Source organism: Homalodisca vitripennis, unplaced genomic scaffold, assembly GCF_021130785.1.
Source record: "Homalodisca vitripennis isolate AUS2020 unplaced genomic scaffold, UT_GWSS_2.1 ScUCBcl_2537;HRSCAF=7413, whole genome shotgun sequence".
In the NCBI taxonomy this organism is placed as follows: Eukaryota; Metazoa; Arthropoda; class Insecta; order Hemiptera; family Cicadellidae; genus Homalodisca; species Homalodisca vitripennis.
In genome coordinates, this window is record NW_025778664.1 from 36211 (window position 1) to 55804 (window position 19594).

General features: G+C 33.2%; 1 protein-coding gene across 3 annotated transcripts in view; it reads left to right on the top strand.

Annotated features, from left to right (window-relative positions):
* Positions 1-17629, top strand: part of LOC124372108 (serine/arginine-rich splicing factor 7-like) — a 28991-nt gene extending 11362 nt beyond the window's left edge. The window contains exons 3-7 of one of the 3 annotated variants that reach the window (XR_006923310.1): positions 8190-8343; positions 8550-8741; positions 12811-12990; positions 14110-14158; positions 16860-17013. Coding sequence is in view for 2 of the 3 variants with exons in the window: in XM_046830476.1 (XP_046686432.1) it covers positions 8588-8741; positions 12811-12990; positions 14110-14158; positions 16860-17055 (579 nt within the window). In the remaining variant the exon portion in view is untranslated. Of the gene's footprint in view, positions 1-8189; positions 8344-8549; positions 8742-12810; positions 12991-14109; positions 14159-16859 lie in introns of those variants that run through there. The other 2 variants (XM_046830477.1, XM_046830476.1) reach the window with 2 other exon arrangements.
* The last annotated feature ends 1965 nt before the right edge of the window (positions 17630-19594 follow it).

The following is a 19594-nucleotide window of genomic DNA, read 5'->3' on the forward strand; positions in this document are numbered from 1 at the left end:
CTAAACAACCAAAATACCGAATATTTTGGCATTTGAACATAACAGAAGCCAGTAACGATAAAAAAAACAGACGTCCGACATATCGGACGTTGGCGTTTTCGGCAAAAATGCCGACGTCCGATATGTCGGACGTCGGCAGTAAAAGGGTTAAACAATTGAAAGTTAAGAATAGTTGTTATGTCATGTGATTGATAAGTCAAAAAAGGCCATAGTGAAATATTTTAGAGGCGGTCTAGCAATCTATAATTAAGGGGGTTCACGGGTTGAAAAATTTAAAATTTTGATTTTTTTGGATTATTAGTGTAAAACATTATTTGTTTCTTCCTTAATAAAATAAAAAAAACACTCATGTATATACCTAATATACTTTTTTTTCTATGATTTTTTAAACAAGTTGCTACACAACATTTTGTTCCGATTTGTGCACCAAAATATCAGTTACAGTACATCATTGTTTAGTGTTGTGTTTTTACCTTACTCTATGTAGGCTATAAGGCAAAAATGTGCAGCCATATGTTCAGCAGACAGCTGTAGTTTGTTTATGTTGTGCTTTTATTATATTAGTCAGTTCTGCTACAATATTGTGCACATATTGAAAGTTAGTGACATATTTTTCTTTTAGTTCATTAGAATATACTGTGCTGGTTTTGTGATAAAATAATGACTAAATCCAAAGGTGTATTTAAAAAGGTTAAGTTTAGGGGTAATCAATATACTAAGAAAAACTGTTCAAAATATTGATTTGACTAGTGTACGCCTACAACCAACTACATCAACGCTTAGGTCTAATACTCCTAATTCCAGTAAGTCTATCCCTACTACAAGTACTAGTGCTTCAACAAAGAAACTGTCACCTGGGTTAGGAAACTATGACAACTATATAAATACTGGCAATGATGGAAATATAATTGTAAGTGTAAATATTTTATCTGTAGCAATTAGTTCTTTTGTAAAATGTAAAAACTGTGATTCCACCGAAAGCATTGTTATCGAAGAAGATGTTACAAAGAGAAATGGTCTAGCTTGCAAACTACTTGTGAAATGTAAAACATGTTTGTTCACTACTTCTTTTATGACTTCTAATAGGCCTAGCCCATTAAAACCATATGAGATCAACACCAGAATGGCTTATGGATTGCGTGTAGTAGGAAAAGGGGTAACCGCAGGTCGAATGTTATGCGGTGTTTTGAATTTACCTGAACCTGTTACAGAATTTATTCCAATATATAAATATATATTACCAGCAATAATTCAGGTTAGTCAAGACAGTATGAAGTTAGCAGCTTCAGAAGCCCTTCAAGAAAACAATGGATGCACAGATTTGGCCATAGCTTGTGATGGGAGTTGGCAAAGAAGAGGACATACGTCATTGAATGGAGTCATAAGTGCTAGTAGCATAGATACTGGAAAAATTATTGATGTAGAAATACTAACAAAGTTCTGCTTTGCCTGCAAGAAAAATAAGAACAAGGCCCATGACTGTAAAAAAAACTTTGTAGGATCCAGTGGCAGCATGGAAGTTGCAGGAGTAAAAAAAATATTTGAACGATCGGTGGAAGATCGAGGAGTGCGTTACATCACTTACTTGGGTGATGGCGATAGTAAAGGCTTCATGAGTGTTCTTGAATCTAAACCATATGGTGAAGATGTGATCATATCTAAGTGGGAATGTGTTGCTCATGTTCAGAAGCGCTTAGGTACACGATTGCGAGGTCTGACAAAAACTATGAAAGGCGTTCGACTTGAGGACAATAAATTGTTATATGGTAAGGGTAGACTTTCCAAAATAGAAATAGATACCCTTCAAAATTACTATGGGGAGGCTATAAGAAGAAACAAAGGAAATCTTGAAAACATGAGGCAGGACATATGGGCCATTTTCTTTCACAAGCTCTCAACAGATGAGGATCCACATCACGGTCTTTGCCCCAAAGGTATCAAGTCCTGGTGCAAATACCGTTCTCAGGTCACCAAGGAAAAGTATTTGCATAAACACTCACTTCCAAAGCCAGTTCTTGATGCTGTAAAACCAATCTTTAGGGATCTGTCATCTCCAGATTTATTGAAGAAATGTTTACATGGACTTACTCAGAATCCTAACGAGTCTTTTAATAGTGTCGTTTGGAATAGGATTCCTAAGACAGTTTTTGTAGGATTAGATACTCTCACTTTAGGTGTTCAGGATGCTGTGATCTCGTTCAATGAGGGAAACATTGGAAAATGTAAAGTGTTGGCTAAATTAGGTATAAGTCCAGGCTCCAATATGATATCAACAATGAAAAAACTTGATGCTTTGAGAATTAAGAGGGCAGAAAAAGCGGTGACCGAAGTTACCAAAAAAGCTCGACAGGCTCGAAGAGGTGCCAAGTTAAGAGAAGAGGATAGGCTAGAGGATCCTGACAACCCAGAGTATGGAGCAGGAATGTTCTAAGGGAGTAATATTGTGAAATTTATTAAATTATATACATATATTAATAGTTTTGTGTTTATTTGCGAATTTCCGAAAACCCAATTTTCAAGTACATATGACCCATTATCTCAGGAACCTTATAATCAATTTACTTGAAATTTTAAGCCTATATTATGTACCTATACTGCTTTGTATACTAGCAATTTGAAGCATTAAAAAAAATAATTAAGCCTAGTACAAATTTTATTTGTTACAAATTTTTAGAAAAAAATTACGAAAATCTAGAAAATGTAATAAAAAAAAAACTATAAAGGCCATATTATTAAAAGTGCTTGGAAAGGTTAGACATGATGTAGTCTCCATACAGTAAAAAAATCAAGCTTGTACCTACTACTGTTTCTGAGATAACGGGTCATGTTTTTTACCTAATTTTAACATTGTTAGTATAGGCACCCGTGAACCCCCTTAAATATATGTAATTTTGAAAATAAATTTAAACCTTTTAGTGCTGAGGATTGTAGTGAGGGACAGTCGCCAATACACAGTGACTCAACCAGGAATCTCCTTGTAGAACCGGAAAAATCCCAAAAATAATTTTTCTGTCTTACCTACAAAACGTTAAGCAGATCTCCCACTCTTTTTTAAAAATGTTATACATTTTTTTAAATTTTTTGCAGCGTGTTATTTTAACCCTCCCAGCGTCCCGTATAAACCACCTTGAACGTCCAGCATCATTTAGCCGTTTTGCAGACATTCAGATAAAAATTTGTAAAAAATACAAATATGGAAATAGTCATACACTATAGCATACCATTGTAATCAGTAATAAATTCTTAGTAAGAAAATATTTAAATAATTTACTCACCAAAAATATGTGTTGAAACTTAGAGCTTATAAATCAAAAATTAAAAAAGAAAAAAAAATTTATCAACTTTTCACTTAGATAACCATAACTTTTTTATTGTTATTAAAAAATCCAAAATAGCAATTATGTTCAATAAATAATGTAGAAAAAGAAGATGTTTAAATATTTACATAAAACCTTATACTGACAACACTATTTACAATATACCGAACTTGGTACACTCTTTTTTTCTTCGAAAAATCTTAGTCCGAAGAGCAGCTGGGGGAGGCTTGCCTCTTTCTTTTCCTCCCTTTAGCAGAAGGCCTCCAAAAGTGATCCAAATAAGGGTAGCAATGTTTGTGGATGCCACAGTTGCACTCTGGGCACCAATATGTGCTTTTCTTGTTGCATACAACGCAAATCCGATCATTCTTGTTGGGTAAGTGAGTGAGCTTGTGAGAAGTATCACCTCCTGGACCTGGTTGTGGTATTGGTAGAACAGTATCATTTTCTGCCAGTGTCTCAATGATGTCTACAATAAAATTCCTTCTATCCATTGGTTGGTCAATGTTATTTGCATACAAAAGAAAGGCATTGAATAGAGCCATGTCGATAAAATTTAGAAAGAGTTTCTTCCAGTACTTTTGGGTAGGACGTGTACAAGATAAATGATAAATCGACTTGTCAGAGTTGTCTACTCCTCCCATAGCTTGGTTGTAATTATGTATAACAACTGGTTTGACACCTTCTTGGCCTTTTTTGCTTCTGATAATTTTATCTTCAGCATGCCCTGCAGTAGTAATAAGAAAAACCGGTTTTCGGGTAGACGTCTGTCGAAATCCAACAAAAAGTAATTCACCTTTTCTGAAATATACACTTTCTCTAGCTTTTAATTTCTGTTCAATGCCTTGTTTGCAAATAAATTTAGATCTTTTATTTATTGTACCAGTGATAAAAGTTGAACGGTTCAAAAGCTTCTCAGCAAGAGGGATTTTGGTATAAAAATTATCTGTGAATAAGTGGTGACCCTTATCCAACAAACCTGCTTTTTGCATGATTTCTAATATAACTTTTTCAGTAAAAGGTGCCGGGTTTCCTTTTAAAAAATCACTACCGCTATAAAGCTCAAAATGTAAAATGTAACTGGTTTTGCTATCACATACTTCAAATTTTTTTATTCCGTAGCGGGCATGTTTTTTATTGGGCATATATTGTATGAAGACACAACGGTTTTTCATTCCCACTACGGATTCATCAATACAAACATTTTGATAAGCAGTAAAGTAGGCTTTGAATTTTTTATTTAGATGGTCTAATAAAAATCTAATTTTCACCCAGGGATCATAATTGGGTTGTCCACGACGGAGAGTTGGCGCCATTGTCAGATGTAGGTTAGAGTTGATAAGCATGAATTTATTGTATGACATTACTTTATGGAAAAAAGGTATTGTCTGTGAGGCCCTAGTGTCCCAATAGGCTTGTAGATTCTTCTGTCTAATCAAACCCATATTCAAAATACAAGCGAAAAACTTTTTTATGTCTGACACAGTTATATCAACCCATCTTGTAAATCTAGAATGCGTTGGCATTGTTCCAGAATCTCTCTTTGTTTTAATTTTGTTCTGGGCATAGTAGTTAGTGTGTCTGACTATGTGGTTCCATACAGCATTGGTAAAAAATAAGTAAAAGTACTCAATAGGTTTACTATTTCGTGGTGGCACATTCTTTACTCCTGGCTGTCTAACCTGAAACCTATTTCCAACATTACATTCTGGTTCGGTTGAGTAAGTCCTAACCCATTCACTTGATTGTGGAGGTGGTAATGGTATTGATGTATTTCCGTTATTGGTATTAGTTCTACTGCCGTTGTCTGAATCACCTGAGTCTGATGAAGAAATGTTGTCAAGGTCCGGTTCGTATTCCTCGCCGCTGCCCGATGAGTAGTCTTGTAGTGATACATTGTCTGGCCATTCTTCAGCTTCTAAATCACTATCAATGTCCCCATCTTCTTCGTGAATCAATTCTCTCAAATCACTTGATCTACCAAAAAAATCTTCTGCCATTGCACTAAATAAAGAACAAAACAATAACACAGTAACGCACCGTAAACAAAGGCGACCCGCTCGAAACTAACGCACCGTACACAAAGGCGACCCGCTCGAGACTAACCAGCTGGCACACAACAAAAGGGGAGAAAGTTTTGGGTCAGTGTTGCCAAAATACCTAAAGAAAATTATCGTATTGGGTATCAAAATACTCGTGCATTTACGGCCTTTCCAACGATATATCGATCAGGCCTACCAGACACGGCTAGCTCATTCAGGAGTTGTTCTTTTCCGCACGTGTTTAATTCGCCGGAATTCCGGTGTGGACGCTACACGCGCTTATTTAATTCGCCGGAATTCCGGCGCGGGACGCTTGGAGGGTTAAGCATCTATACAAAAGTTTAACACATTCGAGTCTACGCTCGAGCCAGACGCGAGCGCCATTGTTTAAACCCCCGGCCGGCGCTCGAGCGTGATTCGAGCACAGCTTTGCCGATTGATATACGGAGTTGCTCGAGTGATATTCGAGTGCCGTCTGCTGCATTAGAAAGCAAGCTTTAATGGTTAGTTCAGAAAAATTCCGCTAGGCGCTACTACGTCATACCCGCTTGAGGCTTTTGTTTATCCACTGACGTGGCCTGGCGCGTCGTCAGTCTGTCTACGACAACAATCAATTTTTTAGCATTTGAAATATTTTTTGCAATTAAAATAATTATTTGTAAATACGTAAATAGTAAATGCCTTTAAAAAAATTGAAATTACTTGTTTTATTTATTCAAAAGTTAGTTTTCAAGTAACACAAGACATGCGGGAGTTTTTATTTTTCTTAAAAAAATGTAAGTTTTGAAATTTTTTAAAAATTAATTAGATTTTATTGGAATACAGTTTTTACATATCATTTTAAAGAGGAAAGATAGAACTTTCAAGAAAATATAATATCTTATACATAATATTTAACAGTTTTCTCAAAAAAATCTGAAAACCAATTAATTTATGCAGACCGGGTTATAAAAACAGCAAATAGCGAGCAGACTCCAATGTGTTGAAGTCAGTCTGAGTACTGTTTCTTTGGGGGGGAAATTGCAAGCATTCAGTGAGTCGTTAATATTCGAGTAACCATAGCGTGACAATGTGACAAACATTCCAATTCCATTCTAATGTATAAATTTAAAACAAACACTCCAATAATGTACTTTTTTTATTCGTGTGATGGTGTGTTCCTTGAGCACGAAAGGCCTCACAGAAATATAAAAATTACATATATTATTGGATGTAAGTTTTCAATTTATAAATAATTCCAATAAGAACAGAGCTTCTAGAATCCATTCTAATGGTTAATTATAGTATTGCATAATAATAATAATGTATGCAGCTGTAGTAGCTATGTAGTAAATATCTCTGAAACACGCATGTTTTGTAAAAATATCATATGCGCATATGCTTTTATTTAGTACCTACATAATACATTACATTTGTTTTTCCAGGTTCCATATAAAATAATCTTAAGTTTTAGTTAAACCCTTTGGTATATTGTACTTGTAAGCAAGCAGCTCTCCCTTTGAACATTGCCTTAATCTTACTCTAATCTTATTTATTTTGAGGTTATGTTTGGTGTTAACTGCCAGTCATTATTGGTTGTGGTTGAGCCAAGACCAAACCACAACCAATCTTGTTATCTTGTTTGCTTTTCGTTTTGTTGGTTAGTATGTACAAATAAAGTTGGTATTTATTTACAATACCGTGACCATGAAAAATTGACTTTTTTTCATGGGTTGGGCATTTATAGCCAAGTATTATTATCACAGGTGCATATAAACTGGGGGGAAAGTATATCATTGTATTATATTGATGCCTTTCGGCCATTATTGCATTAAGAATGGAAAATAACCGACAAAATTTTGTCGAACAACACTTCGAGGGTTAAGGATCAGGGGCATCACGTGATCTGAGATTCGACTTTTGCAAGCTCGAGTTAATTTTTTTTCTAAAAGAGCAAGCAGTGCGCAGCACTGCGCAGCGGGCAGGCATCGTTGACAGGATTAACGTCATCATTTCAGTAAAATTGCCAGAGGTACTGTCAAAAACAGAGTTTTCAGAGGATTTCAAAAAATCGTAACTCCTTTGATTTTCGTTGCCGACGAATTTTTTCTTCACTATTGTTTTCAGGAAAAATTGTAGTTTTCAGGAAAAAAAAATTAACATACCTTTCCATGGTCACGATTTTGTAAATTGATACCATAAAGTTAAGTACTGTGAACATTAAAAAACATTAGTATTGTGTTTATTATTGTAAACAATGATATGGTAAGAGTAAAGAAAGCTTATAAAATAACTGTTTAAAATGTTATGAGGAGATGGAGTAGGCCTAATGAAAAGGTCAGACTTCAAGTTGATGTAAATACTAATTCTACCACATTCAAAAAGACAGAAGAAGAATCTTCTAGCAATGTGAATTTCTTTCCATTATACACTAGCAGAAAATGAAAGGCCAAGAGGTTTTGAGTTTACAGCTTAACATTGCAAAGAAAATCTTAAAAAGTGTTAATTGAGAACTCAATAAATGGATTTGGTGTACAGATAGCTAATAAAGTTTCAGGAATGGCTGTTCTCTCAAAAAAAATTTATGCTTATTGGGAAGAGTTTAAAGATAAGAAACAACACCTTTGTTTAACCCTGAGAATTTGAATAAGTAATAGCCTCGAGTGCTGATAGCATTAAGCATTGCCCTTCATTGGTGTGCTAGATATTTGTTTTATCAAACTAAATAAAATTATGCCGGTACGTTTTATTTTGAACATCCAAATCAAAGTTATTAACTTTTTAATTTTACATAATATAAATTGTATTTCAAATAATATTGTAAAGTGCAGGTTGTTGTTTTTTTTTATAGGATCTTCAGCTTCCAAGCAAGATTTAGAGGATTCCTTTTCATACTATGGACCGATCAGGAATGTTTGGGTGGCCAGGAATCCACCAGGCTTTGCCTTTGTGGAGTTTGAGGATCCTAGAGATGCCGAAGATGCTGTGAGAGGCTTAGATGGGCGGTAAGTCCAAAGTTTCAAATGTTTTAGCGTGTTATGTAGATAAAATTTCAAATGTTAAGAAATAGAATATGCACAGGCTAGGATCAAAATAAAAAAAATAAGTCTTCTTGAAGTGTTTATTACATGTGTCTTGGTTTATTTGTGGTAGTTTTAATTCTGACGATCAATTAGTTGAACAATACTTTCTAGTGTAACCGATGTTCCAGCACTGTTTGTGGTCGCCGAGTGAGGGTAGAAATGTCAAATGGTGCTCGTAGCAAGGGTGGCTTCCGAGGCCCTCCTCCTCGCCGAAGTCGTCCGTTTCACCCTGAGGACAGGTGTTATGAGTGTGGCGAACGTGGCCACTATGCTAGAGACTGTACTCGCTATAGTAGCAGCCGACGTGGAGGGCGTCGCAGGTATGTATATAACAGTCTTTCTGATTTGCTGTTACTGTTACATGGTTGTTCAAACCTAAACATTCGTTTATGCTGTATATTTTATATTTTCAAATTGTTGGCACTCTTAAAGTCTGATGATTGAAATAAAACTAATCATGTTCTTATATCTGAATACTACTTTTAAAGATTTGAAATCCAAATATTGCTGCACATTTGTACTAAATAATGGTTCGATAGTAATGGGAAAATATTTAAACTGTTGCTCAATACTATAATATTTCCATTGAAGATATAAATTTGTTGAATAACGTATGAAATAAATAAGGAAAACACTTGAGCATGTACATGCCTGCATTAATTGTCATGTATAGTTAAAATACAGCAATAACAGTTTTTAAATATTGCAATAGTATTAAGATTTGTTCCACAATATGTTATTTTGCTTGTTTTATATTCGGTTATAAAGTTTGGTTTGTTCTGTATAAATTGTTATGTTTATTGGGGGGTAGGATTGCGGGTAAAGACAGAATTCCTAAACAATTGTCTTCCTGACATTTTATAGGAAGTCGGGCTGAGTGATGGTTTAGACAGCACACAGCCTGCTTCTAACGACGCGTCGCAGAGACCGTTTAACTGAACTGCGTAGAGAAACTACTGCACCTCACGCATGATCACTGCGCCCCTAGCCAGTCGCCACTACACTCTATATCTGCCAATCATCTCGTCCCCCACTCTCTTGTCAGCCTTGAGTAAAATACCATCCCTTCTAGGATTGAATGGCAGGCATTCCATTAACTACATGCAAGCTATCATTTGTACTAATATAGCTTATATACATTTTGTTTTATTTTTCAATACAATATAGATGTAACATTTCTTTTTTTTTGTTTTTTCAAATTCTTTTTATAAAAAAAGATTAGAAAATTACAACTCTTATTTCAGTGAAGCTCCAATGTCAATGAATATTAATAAAATATTCTCTTGGCTAATATTAGTCAGAGGTATTATTTTGTATAATTATAAATATTGGAGAACACGTTTCATTTTTGTTTATAGTTAAAGAATTTTTTTAGACAAAAGCTTTACTCCTGATTTTTACGAAAAACAAATTTAAAAATAAAATGTGGATTCCCGAGGATAGAGAGATGATTGGTGGAGGCGATGAATGAAAAGAAAAGACAGATTCTGTTGCTTCTAAGTTTTGTAGACTTCGTAGCACGACACTTCGGTTCTTGACTCTCTCCCTCGCTCTTGCTCTATATGTGAGTCTGACACAATGCTATAAATCAAACCCAAACATCACGGTAACCAACTACTTTTATATTTTAAACATAGGTTATTGAGTAGATGCTTTTAATAGTTGGGACTATTCAATGTTTGTTATATTATTATAATAATAAACTAAGGTATTGCCTAGTTCTAGGCCCTACACAAGTTTGTAATGTCGTTACTGTTGTGGTTTTACATATGCCATTTAATTTTCCAGGTTATGATGTCTCATTGATATTTTTCTTATATATGTGTTAGTAAAGTTGAAGGTTTACGTAAGGTAAATTACAAATAAGGTTTAGAAAACAGGTTTGAAATATCAACCTGACATTATTCGGAAGCTGCATTTTATAACATGTTTAGTCAGCTAGATGTACACTTATTACGTAAAATGAGCTTAAAACGCTATAGTGTAATCGTAAAAGTACACAAACATCTCTGGATTTTTACGTTTTTAAAAGTTACATTATCTATTGAAAAGTACTTGTTAAACACAGTAATATTGTAAAACTTGTTGAAAAAACTAATAGATGTGCTTTAAAAACATAATTACCTCATTTTTAAATGTTATTGTGTTTTTTATGAAGACATTACTATTTCTATTATAACCATACTTTTAATGTGTTTTAATTTCAAAATAAAGAGTGAAATAAATAATTAATATAGAAGATGAGGTTATTTTTCCAAATTGAATTTCGTGTCTATATTATCTGTTATTCGCTCAACTGCCATTGGCCCACACGAATCCTTTTATGTGCTGATTTAAAAAAATATTGACAAAATATTTTGTTTGGAATTCAGTATTAATAAATTCCACAAATTAAGACTTGTTAGGCTTCAAGTAGTATTATTTTCAACCAAGGAAGGTTGAAGTCCTGAGAAAGATTAGAATATTACGTTACATATTTTTGGAAGTTAAACGTGAGTACTTTTATATGGTTCGGACTTCTGTGTGTTTTAAGAAATTTAGTTCTCTTGAACAAAAGAAGATTATGGATTTCTTGCTTATTAAAAGTTTTACTATTAATTAACTATTAATATATTAATTATATTAATTAACTTCTTAACAAATATAATGTACAGATTCAGAAACTGCCAATACATTGGATTGAAACCGATTTTGAAGTAACAGTTATCTTTATGATCCTCGTTCACTTCTTTTGTAATTTGATAAATTTACTTCATTCAACTGCAACTATTAACCCTTGAACATGGTAATTTTCTCAAGCCCATCAACTGCATGTTGCAGGAAACTTTTGTACTAATGTGGAAGAAGTACATTAAGTGAACACGAGTCAATTAAGCTAGGTGTAATGGAAAGATAGCTCTGGATTTTTGAAATAATTTATGCCCAAGACTTGCCATAGTAAAAAAATCAATATTTTATCAATTTCTATAATTTTTACCACCCTACTTAAAAAGCAGTATAAAATGTATAAAACATGTCCCAAGTTGTTTACATTTCTTACAATAACAAATTAATTTTTATTTGCATAACATTTTTTTTTTTAATTGCCTCCAGAAGTTTTGAAATGGTTTAATAATAAATTTATTAATTTGCAGGGGCAAATAGATTGATACATACATTTGCCTAAATAGCCTTGGAATTGTTTTAGATTCGTGGGCCATTCAGAAAGTAGATTACGTTTTGATATAAATAAATAATAAAGTGAAATAAATGGTGTTATACACAATTGAAAGTGATGGTAAATTACTATTTTCATCATAGTCATGACAAAATTTAGACACTTGGCTAGCGGTGAACTACTGTAGTTTTGAAATTCTACCATTATAAAATTCTGCCATCTTAGACTGTAGTCACCCCCTCCCGCCGTTCTCTGATGTCATCAAAGCAATGCGTTACAAGTCAGGTCTTCATTGCTGGAAAGAGGTATTGTTGCTGTGTGCAAGGTCCGGACTTGAGGCAGATGTGGAAACACCTCCGCTTAAAAAAATTTTCTGTGATAGTCACGTCATTAGTGCCGACAGAGCAAAAAATAATCTACTTTCTGGATAGCCCTTGTATTTGACACACTTGTATATATGAATTATGGAAAGAGTATGTGGTAGGAATTTCATTAGTTCCACAAATAATAGGTCATATTTGTGGAAACTCGCGTTTTAGTTAATGGAATATTGAAGACTAGTGAATAGTAAAACTTTTAATGACAATAAGACTTATTTGTTGAATTATATCAGCTCTACTTTGGATTATCAGTATCTTCTAATCTATTAACTCACTTCTAATCAGCTAAAGCTTTGTCCACCAGTGAACTCCCCTGATATTTCCAACACAATATACTGTAAAACTGAATTTAAACACACAGGTCGGTAGTTAACAACAGCCGATATAATGTCGAAACGCTCAACTTATTCAGGTTAATTTATAAGTAAATAATGAAATTTTCATTGTGTTAATGTATTAACTATTTGAACCAGCTTCTCTTGTTGTGACAACATCATATATATCCCACTTAAAAGAGGTGGTGTTGATGTAAACTCATGCTGACAGTTAATAAGCTCTTGATTTATTTCAGTCTGATTTACGATTCTGTTAAAAACCAGGCCAATTGTGTTGAGTAATTTATTAAAGTAATGCTAAATATTTGTTTTAACATTATATTCATAATTATCAGTTTTTTAAATTGACAGTATCAATAAAATACAATATCTTCATTTTGCCACACACACAGTATAGTTTTTTATTAATGAACTTGTGATGTTGAAACTACTCTATGTGAGTTTTAAATTACTATATATTATTGTGAGGACTATTAAAAACCTTAGTACAATTTCTGACTGGCTTGTGTGCGTGTAGGTCATACAGCCGGAGCAGGAGCCGTTCCCGTTCAAGGGACCGTCGCTCACGCAGCCGCAGCGCTTCACGCTCCAGGTCACGCAATCGCAGCAAGTCCCGCAGCCCCAAGGACCGCAGCAAGAGCCGCTCCAAGTCCCGATCCCGTTCCCGCAGCAGGTAAAGAAGCTTCTCGTAACCCAGGTATTGCGCTTTTCCCACATGCTTTTTCCTCTAGCCATTATTGCTGGCTGCTGAAGTCAAGACCACTAGTGAACAACTAATTGCATGATTAACATCAGCTTTTTCGTACAGTTTAGTTGTTTTAGACAAAATTAAGAACACATTGGTTTGTTTAATGAAAAATTGTATTTGTATTATTATTTTTTTATTCTGTCCTGCTTTGCATGTCTTGAGTTCAGTAGCAAAAGTTAACATTAATGCCCACGTTAACTAAAAAAAGACAAGATTGCTCTGAAAAATTCTTATTTTCATCTTAAATATATGTATATAATATATATATATTTGTACAATCTTATTAAAATTGTTATTTTATTTACCATTTTAGGAATTAAATAATGTTCTGGAGTTACAAGTAACCGTTGTACCTCAAAATTAAATGGACCTTAAAGTAAAAAGCATAACTCAGATAGAGTGGACTACCTAAGGATTAATTCAAAATTGTATAATAATATCTCAGATTAACTTTACCTTGTGTTTAAAAAAATAAAAAACATTAACTTTCATGTATTTTTTGCTGCCTAAAATTTGAAAGCTTAGCATTTCCTTTCAGGATTGTACATTGTGTTATTCCTCGAGCTCTAACCAAAATTTTTGTTGCTATTTGGAATGGCATAATGCTTTATGTGATTTTGCGCTTGATTTGTTTTTCTTGCAAAATAGGAATTAGATTTATATTTCAAAATTTTAATTCACATATACAACTGTGTCATAGTAATATCAGAAAATTGCTCATTTATTACTTAAGTTGTAAATAGTATTTTCATTTGAAACATTTTTGACCTGTTTTGGTTGAATCAAAAAATCATGTTTGTCTATACCTGTTCTATTTTAAGTTAATATATTTTTAGCCCTAATAAGATACAAAATAATAAAAATCTTGTTTAAACTGTATTATATTGATTGTTGATAGTATATTTAATTGATTTAATATTCTATTGTTCTAATGATACAGTGTATAAATTATTAAAATGTTCTGAGTTATTATCATTGCTTTCTCTCAACTTGCATTGAGTTTTCTGTAACATTAAATTATGGCCATAAAAATTCTTTTAAACTGATAAATATTTATTTTGTTTCTAGGGCAAACTAATACACCATTCGCTGTTTCCATCGTGCACCAGTCAGAGAGGTAAGATGTTCAATCTTGAGTGTTTAAAATATCACAGAGTGTACAAGTTTATTATTAATTTAAAAAATTAAAATTGTCCAATTTTAAAAAAAATGTGTGTGTGAGACAAAATAAATTTTTAGATATAAAATGTTTAACCCTTTTACTGCCGACGTCCGATATGTCGGACGTCTGTTTTTTTTATTATTACTGGCTACTGTTTGTTCACATTCCGAAATATTTGGTATTTTTTTTGTTGTTTAGGAGCAAAGGATAATGAAAGAAGCCATTTGAAGAACTTTGGATTTCTATTTTCGTCGTCTGTGACTAGAATTGACGAACTACCTAGACAGCTGTCAAAACCAGTTGATCGGGTTATGTTACTGAAATCTTCGTTCATTGTTGTTGTTTACAATGTTATCGAAAGTTTTTTTGAAGTGTTACTTTTGTTGATCAAGGATAAAATAAGTAAAAGAGTTACATCTAACTCTCCTGTGAGTGAGGGAACAATAATTAACAGTCTAATCGATGGTGGTGTACAAGTGCAAAACGAACTGAGTGACAATTTCCTTCAGAATTTATCAGATTCAGATGCCGAGAACGAATCTGATATTAGTGTTAGGGCTATTGATGACAATCAAAATGATGTGGATGAGACTGATGACGATCCTGACTGTATCTTACCATCAGATAATGAGGAGTTATTAGATAGTGAGGGGGATGTGGCACAGATAAGTTTACCTTCAACTTCCACTGGTAGGCCAAGAGGAGGCCTACCAGTTTTGGGAAAATCCTCATAGCACAGCTATGTTTCAAGGTAGCACCTTCAAATTTGGTATATGTTCTAAGCAATTGCTCTAGTTTATAATGATATCATGCTTATAATTTTAGTATAATTTAAAAATAAATTATCAGATGCCAAACACAATTTTTATTTATTTTTTATTTACATTATTTTTTTAATTAAATAATGAGTTTGTTTCAAATTAAAATGTCTTCTTATTATTTAAAAAACAGCATTTAAATATGAGTAAATAAAATAAAAATTCATGCAAATCTAATGGAAAATAAAAAAGATACAGGATTTTTTGTAAATAAATGCACGACAGCGATTTTCCTCCTTGGCAATTTTGACTGGTACAATAAAAAATTGGTCGTCAGTAAAAGGGTTAAAGGTCATGTCTACCATTATTTGTAAAAGCTTGTAACAATATTAACAGATTGTAAGATAAACCGGTTATACGAGGAATGTTCAAAAAGAATCTTCATTTTGTTCTGTTCTATCCCTATAATTTTATGTAGATTTTTAAAATTATTTATTTTAAATTAAATGAACTCCTTTTGATTTTTAGTCTTGTACTGGAAGTTGCACAAAGACAAGACCCCAAAATATAGATGTTGATTGTCCAGTGAATCAAACTCAATATCCTCACTATATCCTCCGTTGTATTTTCTTATCAATATCCTGGATGTGCTTCTAATAAAACTCATTATTAATTTTTTTAATATGCCTATAAAGTAGAATTCCATTGAAAATACAAAGAAATGCATTTATGAGTTTATTCTGACATATTTAACACGTTCACTACGACATGTACCACATCAGGTACACACGATCTTTCACACTGTCGTTGTGTACCAAACTGGGTACACACCGTACTTTCGTAAAACGCAGCGTGCTCCTGATGGGGTAAATTCCTTATTGCAGATATATTGTTTGCGTATCTTGGTGGTTTATTAAATTTGATTGCTAAGTTTTGTGTGCTTAATTTTTAAGTTAAATTAATTTTTTTAGGTACCCCTTGGGGTACAAGGAGAAAGTTAAAAAAAAAAAAAAACATTAAAATAATAGTTTTCGAGCAAAATCGCGAAGCCTACATACTTTTTTTATGCTTAATTTCAAGTAAAAAAAAAAAACTGATTTCGGTTTTTCGCCATAATTATTGAAAAATACTATGGCAAATAAAAAGGTCCAGAAAAAAGCCATCGTCATGAACGTTTTAAACAGATAATATTACTATGTCCGCATATACAATTGATTTGCAACTTGTATAATACAGGGTCTGTATAATAAGTAACCGGACTAACTTCAGGAAATTTGTTATTGGCAAAATATGTACAATTTTTCTTTAGAAATCTTCAAAGTAGTCCCCATTGGAGTCGATAACATGCTGATACCGTATATTCCAATCCCTGAACGCTCCCTGGAAGTCGGCAACCTCGATGTTGTCTAGAGCCCTCGTCGTAGCACGTTGAACGTTTTCCAGAGTCCCGAACCGCGTCCCCTTAAGGTGTCTCTTGATCTTGGGGAACAGAAAGAAGTCCGGTGGTGCCATATCCGGGCTGTAACGAGGCTGTGGCAACGTTGCCCTCGACTGTTTTGCCAACTGTTCGGTGACGAGCAGGCAGGTGTGCGACGGTGCATTGTCGTGATGGAGAATCCACGAATCGGCAATCTCCGGACGGACTCGGTGAACCCGGGCGGTTAGTCGACAGAGCACCTCTCTGTAGTACTGGCCGTTTACAGTTTGACCGGCACAAACTCTTTGTGAACAATGCCTTTCACGTCAAAGAAAGCAATGAGCATCGACACTGTTTCACTTTTAGCTTCAGAGTAGACTGAATAGTAAAAATGCTCATGAACTTGTTTAATTTATTGATCATTTCTTTTTTCTGACTATGCACAAATTTCAAACTAATTTTGTGTTTCTTTCTGTTGCAGTGTTTGGCTGTTAGGATCACACCTGCTGAATGTAACTGAAGATATATGTTCTAGTGATATTCCCTCAGATGCTGTACGTAGTTTGCCCCTCAACAGTCCTAGGTTTAAACTATGTTTAATGTTGTCATTTATAAGGACATTTTTATTGATCGTATTGGACTTGTACATTGCTTTTTTCCCACATTGTGTTACGTAATAATAATTCATTTTCAATTGTCACAAATGAAGAGGAAATTAATTTTTATGAACTATTTTGTAAATAATACAATATACTTCTGTTAATCCGCTCACTTTTAATCTCATCATGTTTTAATTTATTTCCCGTTTTTTTTTTTTTTTTACCCACAAAGTCACTGAAGATGATTTCCACCCACATAATACATTAGTTATCTCTGCATTTGTGTCGACGATTAAGCTTAGTTAAATTTTCTTATGTAAATCCAGTGTTAGTTTAGTGCTAGATTAGAGTAATGTAATTTCACCTGTGCAATCTAGGGCATTCTCAATGTTGTTTCTTGGAATTAAAAAAAACTGGAATAAAAATAAATGTGACCTAATTTTGGGAGGATTTCTTGTTTGGTTACCGACCGCTGAAGTATTGGTGAACAGTTTTATATTGGAAGGCTGGATAGTAATATTCCTTTTGTTTATTTTCTTAAGTTGGAATGAAGCCATAATCGTAATTTGTTAATTTTGTCTCTTTAACTTTTGTAATAATTGAAGAGTATATACTATGATTGCGTGAAATATATATATATTAAAAACAGTTATTTATTGTTGATTCATAACCTCACAATTTTTGCCCGTCCTCTTCCGAGCAAAATTATTCTAATATCAATTTTGACTTGGAAACATGGGAACACTGTTGTATTCCCAGTGTAGTTGAAAGTTTGTGGTAACTTGATATAACCACACAAAAAAATGTTTCTTATTTTTTACTTTTTACAGAAATATTTATTGTAGGGGGTAAAAACAGGGTTATTGTTGATTTAAAGGGATAGTTGCTCGTAAATTTATTCCTATTTGTTTTCCTAATTTATTCAGCAAACTATACCAAACATATTCATTTATAATGTTAAAAAATCTGTAAGGTTACTTTAAAAGTTATATAAGGTAGGTTACTTTTTAAGTATCATCTAGTGTTACTTCTTAAAAGTGGTTTTTTAAAACATTTTTTACAAAATCCATAATCACTAATTATTATTCCAATTATCTAAAGTCTCTCTCTCTCCCCCCCCTCACTCTCTCTCCCTCCCTCCATCTCCCCCCTCTCCCCCTCTCTCTCTCCTCACTCACTCTCACTATTTAATAAGGGTTATAAATACAGTCAGAACTCACAAACTCAATTTACCGAACAATGTGTAACTAATCGTGTATAAAACTGAAATTTTTCAAAAATTCATATAAATGCAAACAATGTAACGTAAAACGTTAATTCGCATTCTCACTAGCTACAAGAAAGGAGGTAGGTATAATTTTTACAATTAAAAAGTTATTGAGGTTTTGTCATCTTACAGTAGTGTGTTTTTATTTTCACATTTCTTAAAATTTTAAACCCATAACAAATTTATAAAGTGTTATCTTAATTGTATAACACACTAGCTACAAGAAATGTATCATATTTTAATAAATGCATTTTTGGGATTTTGTTCTTATTGTATTTTTAAAATTGTAAAACCGGAAAAAAACATTTATTAAATTTTTAACATGTATCAATTGCATAATACATATTTGTGTACTGCTCATAAAACCTCATATGTGCTAAAAAAACTGCCATATGCAGAGTCAAAAGCTTGGGTCCAGAAGGTAGCTATTAAGTTATGTGTATTAAATTCCTACACAATTAAAGGCCTAAAAATAATTGTCGTAGTGTTTTAAAAAACAGTACTCTAAATTTAAAAGAAGCCGGATTGAAACAAAGTTTTGTAAATATAATTGTTTTTTTTTAAACTAAGTAGTATACAATATACTTCAGTGTATGTTACCATTTGATTTTTCTTTGAAAGCCCTTTATACAAAGAAGTATTGGAATAATGCATACCAAACAAATTCTGAAAGTAACGCATGAGATTAGGGGGGGGGGGGGCACTACTCCCTTACAAGTAGTTAAATTTCCAAATAGCTGCAAAGTGACATAGGAAATACTTTGTGTGTTCTAAAAACTTCATGTTTAAATTTCTAAATTGACAATACATTTCTTGATAAGCATTCAAATTTATTATAATTCAATTTCGGTCTTAAACCTTCACCATTGTAGGTTTTTTATAATGTCAATTATTGATTTAAGGCCGTATGGAAATTCTAAATTTTATTTGCTTGTCTCATTTTGTCAATATAGTATTGTCAAGATTTACCAGAAACACTTTTTACACTGTAAATGGTAAGGTAAAGTAGTGGATGTATTAAAACGTTCGACCAAAAAATATTTAAAGTAACTCGTAAAGAAGATAGGTTCTCATGCCGTTATGTGAATTTTCGAGAAAAAACTAGTAAACAACAAGAATTTTAACTTTCCCAAATCATTTTAAGTGACGTCTTGTCAATACAATGGGCTCAGTATGTTCCTTATATTAGAAAATACCTATCCTATAATCTGTGGTGAATATAGGAAAATATTTTGGGAGTCAATAACAGAGTTGGAAGAGGGGTATGGGAAAAAGTAAGAAATTGTCTCCAGAATTCACTTGTTTAAGCTATTTTGAGAGACTTAAAAAAGATGTATTTATTTGAGTGGG